Genomic DNA, 10022 nt, shown 5'->3' with positions numbered 1-10022 from the left:
TACATTTTAGAACCTAGACTCAGTTTGGCTTTCATGGAGTGTTTTATAAGAGTTCTTAGTACAAATGACTGTGTTCAGTATCACATGTTCCTATTGCACAATCATTCAAATATCTCAATTTAATATTTTGTTTCACATATGTAAGTATATCGGTGAGTTTATCTTTATCTGTATATGCTATGTGTTCATGTATGTAGTCCTGCCATTTGGTCTCCATACAATTTACTCTCTATAATTATATGTGCAAATATAGTTATTATAGTTTTCCCCCTGTCCAAATCAATAGTTGCCTGAATCTTCTTCATATCAGTAAACTAAAAATCAACCTGGTGGCTATTCACACATAGAATTATAATTTAGGACATCCCCCCAAAAAGAACTGAAATATGCAGTTGAAGATAATTTTCATTAAGTTTCCATCATTACACTGTATATACTAAAGATATTATCCCAAAGACTGAGGTGTTAAACATAGAAATTTCCACAGCCTCTCACATCTGAAAACCCACTATCTAGTTGACTGAGGCAAAGTATCTCAAATTTGAAAACAGACTGTTATATGTAATGAGATGCAAATGAAGTAGTAGGACAGGACAGGGAGGCAAAGAGTAAAAGAGAGAGAACATTTTATTAAAAGAGAGATGAATTACAGTTGAATAGCATTCAGAAATTCAAATGACTATTTGAATCTTACTAGAAAATGTCATCTTTTCTTGACATTAATTAATGAAAAAAGTATGTTGATGGAAGAGAAATTAAAAGAGAAAATTTCTTCTCACAGATACCACTTAAAATAAGATACTTTATATGGAAATTTTAACTATCTACAAATTACATTAATTGTTCAATTAAATTGCACATATCAAACCTCATATTACTTAATTTAATTAAAAGTATGTGTATTAGTTTTGTAATATCTCTACAACCTGGAGGTCAGAACAGTACAATTAAGCTTCTTCCTGAGATGGGAAGGGTTATGCCTTTCTCAGTACATTCACTTTTGCCCTTTCTCTTCTACGTTACTATTAGGAGATCCTTAGAGATTTGAATAGTTTGAAGCATAATAATTAGCTCTGTGAATTGAGCCTCAAAATCTCATAAATATCCACTTTCTGTTCCAGCCCTAGTTTAACATTTCTGATCCAGAATACCTTATACCTTATATTTGTGTTTCCTTCTCCTCACATATTCATCTATCACATGGGAAGTGTCATGATTTACTGTTTTCCTACCAGTCGTGAACACAGAAACTGGAACATCATCACACATCTGACAAGACTGAAAGAGTGTTTCAGTCACCTCTGGTCATTGTCAAGTGGAAGTAATTTACAACCTAGTAAGTATTAATCTATGCAAGAGAAAAAAGAGAGACATGATTATTACATTGTTGGCTCCAGAAAGATAAAAGTATATGTTGTAGAGTAATCAGTGGGGGAAATGCATCAATAACCAAAATTTTATCACAAAGTGCTATGAAGTTTATGTTATTAGTTATGGTGACTAAGTTTATTTATTAGTTAATATGAGAATAATCAAATAGTCTATTTTTCTACCCTTGTAGATTCTAATTCAGTAGAAATTTTTCAACCAGAACAAAAATTGGTGCCTCTCTAACCTCTCTGCTATTGATTAAAATTATCAAGCACTTTGTAATAAAAATAAAGATGATGATAATAATAGGAAATAAATATCAAGAGCCAGTGAACTGTTAGAGGGATTAAAAGAGATGAATTAGTGGTGAGATGTTTGTTGTGCAAAATAAGTTCCTGAATTCAGCTACCAAGAGTGATACAAAAAAGTTGGATATGTTGGTGTCTGTCTGTAACCTTAGGACTAGGTGAATTGAGATAGGTAGATCTTGGGGTTTGACTAGCAAGCCAATGTAATTCAAGTAAGGTCCAGAATCCATGAGATACTCTCTGTCAAAAGAAATAGAATGAAGAATACCCAAAGTTGACCTCTGACCTACAAAATATTTTCACACATATATTAAAAACACCATTGATTGAGTATACTGGAAAATTTCTAACTATATCTCAAATTTCTGCTTATTGCATGTGAATTTGAGGAAAATCATAAAGTTGTCTGGATAGACCTTAAATTTTAATTATTTATAGTTATTTATTCCAACAATCTAATTATTTAGCTAGAATTAATCTAATTAAATAGCTAGAATTTTACTTTTAATTGAAGTGATTGAATAAAATGACTTTTCATCTGATATGTTATGTATTACCAGTGTGGCATCAGGCAAATCATTATTATTACTAAAATTAAGTTCTCCCATTTAATCTTATTCCAGATGTATAACTGTGTGTAGATGTGAAAATCATGATACTATCTTGTGATTTGAACAAATTAAAGATGAAATTAAGTACAGTCATATGCCAAAATGTAAGGTGCTGTTACAGTCAGCAAAATATTGTTATTTTATTTGATACTTCAATTTGCTCCTTTTTTTTGCTAATTTGGTCTCATTATTGTTATTTTTATTTTTGTTATTTTTAGGACTTTACATCTAATCTCATTCTGAATGCAATCTAAGCAAGCTGCCAATGGCTGAATTGCACCACTAGCAAATCCACTTTATTTTTATTCTTATAAAATTATATTTTCTTACATGTATTCCTTTGCTTTTGTTTACTTTTTTGAGAACAGGATTGACTTTACCACCAAGGTTGGCCTTGAGGTCCTTATTCCCTTACATCAGTTTCTATTTGGTAGAATCACATTCCTTTATAACCATACCACAGAGAAATTTTGTTAATAGTGATACATATAATAATGATAGAATATAGAAGTTTACAAAACAATATGAAAGTTTCAGTGTTATATAACCTCTTAAAATCTAAGAAGAATGAAAAAATGTTAAAAGAGATGTACACTTCAACTACACAAATATTTAACATTCTGGGGTTTATAAACTGATTTGAAGAAAGGAGAAGAAAATAAGTCCATGAGAGTTAAGTTTTAAGATTTGTTCTCTCATCTTCTTTAACATCTTATCAATGAGATATATCTGAAGTTATCTTCATCAATAAAGTAAACTGTACCATCTAAGTTAAATGTAAAAATGACACTATCAAAATTTCAACAAACACATAATGGACAGATAACATCTTTTATGTAAATTTCATTTCAGCAATCTTTACTTAAAACTAAGTTTGAACATAATTTTTATCTGAAAGTATTGAATGTAGTCATGGGTTTCATGTCTTGTTATTATACAGTAGACTTAATCAGTATACCTATTGAATGACTCATGCTTGAGATTTTCTGTTAATTCTTACTTGAATTTTTATCATAATTAAATATTTTGGAAACTTGCAATGATTACTCCACATTAATTGAACATATTATTGAGTTTCAATGAGACATTAAATCAAATCATATCTTTACATTTTAGAAGAAATAAACACTTAAAATTTTAAAATTAAGGTAGCTGATTTTAGAGGAAATAAATTGTCCTTAGAAAAATGATTTAATTGAAAATATCTTAGGATGTCATAAAAATGTGAAGCTAAGTTTCAAGATAAAGTTTTGGCTCCACCGTGGTCCTATATTCTTAGACTGTACATGAGTGGGTTGAATTTGAGTTAAATAGGGAAAAATGAAAACAACAACAACAAAAAAAACCAAACAAACAAACAAAAACAAAAAACAAAAAACCTATCCTGAAAACTTTCATTAGAAATATAGCTAAGAAATATTACTATATTGTTACAAATAACAACAAAAGAATAACGTGTGAACTCAGCCTGACTTCTTCACTGGTTCTCATGTAGCATTTACAGAATATGATGGGGTGAGGCATTGCATAGATGGAGCTACATAATTAATATACATGTCTAACATGTACAAAGATATGAGATCTTAATTTACCAATACCAAATAAAAGATGAAGGAAGGAAAGAAAGAAAGAAAGAAACAAACAAACAAACAAACAAACAAACAATGAAATTAACAAAGTAACAAAGAGAGGGAAATGACTAATATGTTGAGTGACAATTAGAAAAGAATATTGAAAAAAGAAAGGAAAAGAAAAAGAAGAAATATTGCAGCTAAGTGTGGTACCATATGCCTACCTGTATTACAAGACCTTGGGTTAATGAGGCAGGATTGCAAGCTAAATGGTAATAAGAAATAATAAAAACAAACACCATTGAATGAATTAATTAAAAAAAACACATATGTAGCGAGTTGCTTCTGTAGTGCTTAGTTCATCACCAAGGTTTTTTTTTTCTTTTAAAAAGATATTCTAGCCCCATGGAACTGTATAATTTAACAAGTAACCTGGAATTCCTTCTCCTTGGACTCTCAGAGGACCCTGAATTACAACCTGTCTTATTTGCACTATTCCTGCTCATATACCTGCTCACTGTGATTGGAAATGTGCTCATCATCTTGGCCATCAGCTGTGATTCCTACCTCCACAGCCCAATGTATTTCTTCCTCTACAACCTTTCATTGTCTGACATGGGCTTCAGCAGCACCACCATCCCCAAAATGCTGATAAACTTGCATGCCCATAACAGAACCATAACTTATGCTGAATGCCTAACCCAGGTATCTTTCTTTTTTCTTTTTGGGTGTATGGACAGCGTTCTACTGGCAGTGATGGCCTATGACCGATGGGTGGCCATTTGTCACCCTCTACACTACCAAGTCATTCTGAATCCTCGTCTGTGTAGATATTTGGTTGTAATGTCATTTTGTATCAGTCTCATTGATTCACAGGTGCACTGCTTTATGGTGTCACAACTAAAATTTTGTACTAATATAGAAATCCCTCATTTCTTTTGTGATGTTCCAGAGCTTCTAAAACTTGCCTGTTCTGACACCTCTATAAATAGCATAGTTATTTTTCTTGTCAGTATCATTGTTGGATTCCTCCCTGCCTCAGGAATCTTTTACTCTTACTATAAAATTATTTCCTCCATTGTTAGAGTTCCTTCATCTGGGGGGAAATGTAAAGCGTTCTCTACTTGTGGATCTCATCTGTCAGTTGTTTGCTTATTTTATGGGACAGGTCTTGGTGTGTACCTTAGCTCATCTATTTCTAGTTCTTCCAAGGAAAGTGTGGTGACTTCAGTAATGTATACCATGGTGGTTCCCATGATGAACCCCTTCATCTACAGCTTGAGGAACAAGGATATCAAAAAGGCCCTCCAGAAAATTTTCAGTCAAATAATATGTTACCTACCTATATAATCCCCTAATATATAGTTTCTTAAATTGTGGGCCTCACAATTGAGAATGGTATAGTGAAAAAATGTAAAGACTATAGAAGTTTCTGAATATAAGATAATAAAAAATTATTGCATACATGTAGTGAATCTAAATGTATCTTGCTGTGCCTGTTCAAGTTACATGTTATAGCTTTACTGTGGCCCGTTCGTGAACATATAACTTTAAAAATTGGCATAGCACATGTTTTTATACAATGAAATACCAAAGAGTGCAGCCATAAATATTTCACATTATATTAGGTTTCACCGTTAACAATTTCCATGCCTTTAACATGTGCACAAATGAAAACATAATTGTTTAATTACACAAAGTAAAGATTTTCTATAGTTTCCTAACATAATTTATCAGCATGTAAATATGAAATTAATCTAATTTGACTTTTATGCAAAATGTTCAATTTTAACAATTAATACTTGTGTTGCTGTCTTGAGTTTCATAGAGCAGCAATTTGCAGTATATATTTTCTTGGGAGGGGAAACTCATTCCCTTTTGATTATGTGACTGCTGATATCACTTCCATGCTCTAGGGTTAGCCCCTAAATTGAGCATATATGGGCAAAACTAATAGGATACAACGGACTAATTGAAAAGATTCATAAAATTGGGTGGAAGTCCTGTATTAAAGGATATAGAGAAAATTGGTTGGGATGAAGAGAAAATGTAATGTTTGTATGCTTACATATCATTATACACATGTATGAAGTTAACAGATATATAGAAAATATTTAAGTCACTAAGAGTTTTAACATGATATTAAGGCAGATTTTGTAACAATTTCTGAAATGATCTTGAATGTATTATGCATTTATGTAACTCATATTTTTCTGCAGTGATGATTTTTCTTAAAAAGAGTAAAACCCTGAAAATCTTACATCTACAAAACGAGTAATCAAATTGGTTTTTATCTTTAATAAATGCTAAAATTTCATACAGATTGAAGATTTTTTATTGTTATTTTTCTAATATATGCATTGTACTTGATATTGGATTACCTAATAACATTTTTCTATAAGACTCTAAGGTATTTTGAACATGTCTCCCTAGACTTTACTATCACTTCTCATGTTGTCATCATCTTTGCAGTTGTTATTTTGATAAACATTGTTCTTTGTAGTGTAAAAAGCACTTTTACATCTTATATATAACATATTTGTTTTGTCCACTTCTTAGGTCTCTTTGGAAACCTAAGTTGGTTGCATAGCTTAGATATTATGAACAGTGCTGCCTAAACTTGTGTTCTACTAATATGTCCAAATATCTCAATGATATATGAGGTTAGAGTCCTCTGATAAATGCTCAAAAATAATATAGTTAGATACATTTAGTTTTACTTGTTGGAGAGTTTATTTTATTTTATTTTATTTTATTTTTTGATTTTTTTTTAAACAGGGTTTCTCTGTGTAGCCCTGGCTGTCCTGGAACTCACTTTGTTGACCAGGCTGGCCTCAAACTCAGAAATTCACCTGCCTCTGACTCCCAAGTGCTGAGATTAAAGATGTGCACCACCACGCCGGGCTGGAGAGTTTTTATACTGATTTTACATAGGCACAATACTATATATTTCTACTTGAAGTGTTTATTTTAAATAAAAGTTATGAAAGAAAAGCTCAACATAAGATGATCAGCTGGAAGTCAAAGAATCTGGGCTTGAAGACAAGGTAGAGTTCTTATATCATATATTCACAGAAAATATCAAATACAAAACATCTAAAAAATGAAATATACCAAAATTCTTTAATACTATAAAAATCAAGATTTTGAAAAATAGAATAAACTCAGATCAAAACACAAAAATTAGTCTCAAAAATTATAGATAGTAAGGCAAAAAATCTTTTTTCCTAACTTAGTGAAAAAAATGCTTATCAGGAGAAAAGAAGCATGCAGAATATCAAATAGGTAAGAAACTTTTCCACGACACCTAATCATCCAAAACACAGAACACAGTGAGAATGTTAAACGTTTAAAGGAGCAAGGAAAAGATACCCAGTAAAATAATACCTGAAACATTTAAAGCAATTTAGAATAATGGCACAATCTAATCAATGTAAATGGAAAGTAATTCAAAGCATTTTCACTAAAATCAGGAAGAAGAGAAGTATATATATATATATATATATACATATATATGGAGAGAGAGGGGGGGAGGATTGGTTGGGATGAGGAGAAAATGTGAGGTTTATATGCTTACATATCATTATACACATGTATGAAGTTCACAGATATATAGAAAATATTTAAATCACTAAGATACACACACACACACACACACACACACACACACACATATATATATATATATATACACTACCAGAAAGTTCCTGAAGTTATGAACGCATTAAACAAAGGAATAGAATATACAATTAAAATATAAACACCATTACACTTTCGATTTATAAACTAACAACCTGAAGAATAAATTGGGGAAATAATACCATTCACAGTAGCATTAATATTATAAAATGATAAGTTAAAAATACTAAAAATAAAGTTGAAAAGATACTAAAATGTGGAAAGATAACCCTTTCTCATGGATTAGAAGTATTAAATTTGTGAAATGGCCATCTTAAGCAAAACAATCTACAGATTCAATTTATTCATTATTAAAATTCCAACTCTGTACAGACATTTAAAAATAATCTTAACTTTCATATGGAAACATGAAGAGTTCAAGACAACCAAAACAATCAAGAACAATCCTTTAGGGTCACCTTGGGCACAGAGTTGGCAGACACCCCCAAGGTCCCTAGAGGACTCTCCACACGATCTTAGGATCATCTGTAAGTGGAACACAACTTCTGTTCCATTCCAATCATGCAGGACCTGAGACATCATTAGGGAAGCAAAAAACCCAGCCTGAACAAGGTCACAAATCCCTTCCCGTCAGCGCCAGCACTGGATCACCTTGGGTATGGAGTCGGTGGACACCCCCAAGGTCCCTAGAGGACTCTCCACACGATCTTAGGATCATCTGTAAGTGGAACACAACTTCTGTTCCATTCCAATCATGCAGGACCTGAGACATCATTAGGGAAGCAAAAAACCCAGCCTGAACAAGGTCACAAATCCCTTCCCGTCAGCGCCAGCACTGGATCACCTTGGGTATGGAGTCGGTGGACACCCCCAAGGTCCCTAGAGGACAGCTTCTGAGGCAGACCCTGTTTCGGGCTCGAGACATAGAGGCACCTTCCCTACCAGAGGAGAGGTGTGCACCCTGCCCTGGAGGGCTTTGCTGGAGCACCTGGGGGAGCCATCTTGGTTCCCAGATCCCTCTGAGACTAGTCTGCCCAGGTGAGAGTGTGGACTACAGAACCTAACAGCTTCTGGGACAGGCCCTGATTTGGGCCTTCATCTTCTGCCAGGAGGCAGGTCCGAACACCAGATATCTGTGCACCTTCCCTGGAAGAGGAGAACTTGCCTGCAGAGAGTACTCTGACCACTGAAACTCAGGAGAGAGCTAGTCTCCCAGGTCTGCTGATAGAGGCTAACAGAATCACGAGAGGAACAAGCTCAAACCAGAGACAACTATAACAACTAACTCCAGAGATTACCAGATGGCAAAAGGCAAATGTAAGAATCTTACTAACAGAAACCAAGACCACTCACCATCATCAAAACGCAGCACTCCCACCTCACCCATTATTAGGTACCCCAACACACCTGAAACCCTAGAACCAGATTTAAGAGCAGATCTCATTATAATGGTAGAGGACATCAAGAAGGATGAAAGAAATACAGGAGAACACTGCTAAAGAGTTACAAGTCCTTAAAGGAAAACACAACCAAACAGGTAGAAGTCCTTAAAGAAAAACAGGAAAACACATCCAAACAGATTATGGAAATGAACAAAACCATTCTAGACCTAAAAAGGGAAATAGACACAATAAAGAAAACCCAAAATGAGGCAACACTGGAGATAGAAACCCTAGGAAAGAAATCTGGAACCATAGATGTGAGCATCAGCAACAGAATATGAAAGATGGAAGAGAGAATCTCAGGTACAGAAGATTCTATAGAGAATATCTGGACAAGAATCAAAGAAAATGCAAAATGCAAAAAGATCCTAATTCAAAACATCCAGGAAATCCAGGACAAAATGAGAAGACCAAACCTATGGATAATAGGAGTATATGGGAATGAAGATTTTCAACTTAAAGGACCAGAAAATATCTTCAACAAAATTATAGAAGAAAAATTAAAAAACCTAAAGAAAGAGATGCCCATGAACATACAAGAAGCCTGTATAAATCAAAATAGACTGTACCTGAAAAGAAATTCCTCTCGACACATAATAATCAGAACAACAAATGCACTAAATAAAGATAGAATATTAAAAGCAGTATAGGAAAAAAGTCAAGTAACATATAAAGGCAGGCCTATCAGAATTACTCCAGACTTTTCACGAGAGACTATGAAAGCTAGAAGGTCCTGGACAGATGTTATACAGACACTATGAGAACACAAATGCCACCCCAGGCTACTATACCCAGCCAAATATTCAATTACCATAGATGGAGAAACCAAAGTATTCCAAGACAAAACCAAATTCACACATTATCTTTCGACAAATCCAAACCTTCAAAGGAAAGTAACAGAAAAAGAAAAAAAAAAAACAATTCAAGGATGGAAAAGATGTCCTAGAAAAAGCAAGAAAGTAATCATTCAATAAACCTAAAAGAAGACAGCCACAAGAACAGAATTCCAACTCTAACAACAAAAATAATAGGAAGCAACAATTACTTTTCTTTAGTATCTCTTAATATCAATGGACTCAA

The 10022-nt window shown here is 33.3% G+C and overlaps 1 protein-coding gene across 1 annotated transcript; it reads left to right on the top strand.

The window, feature by feature from the left end:
• Window positions 1-1125: 1125 nt before the first annotated feature.
• LOC110302100 (olfactory receptor 18-like) lies at window positions 1126-5260 on the top strand. The gene is made up of 2 exons (XM_021172881.1): window positions 1126-1336; window positions 4254-5260. Exon 2 carries the CDS (start codon window positions 4267-4269, stop codon window positions 5209-5211), a length of 945 nt encoding a protein of 314 aa, XP_021028540.1. The 5' UTR covers window positions 1126-1336; window positions 4254-4266; the 3' UTR covers window positions 5212-5260.
• The last annotated feature ends 4762 nt before the right edge of the window (window positions 5261-10022 follow it).

This window comes from Mus caroli, chromosome 9 (genome assembly GCF_900094665.2).
Source record: "Mus caroli chromosome 9, CAROLI_EIJ_v1.1, whole genome shotgun sequence".
NCBI lineage: Eukaryota > Metazoa > Chordata > Mammalia > Rodentia > Muridae > Mus > Mus caroli.
This window is presented reverse-complemented; position numbering and strand designations above follow the sequence as displayed.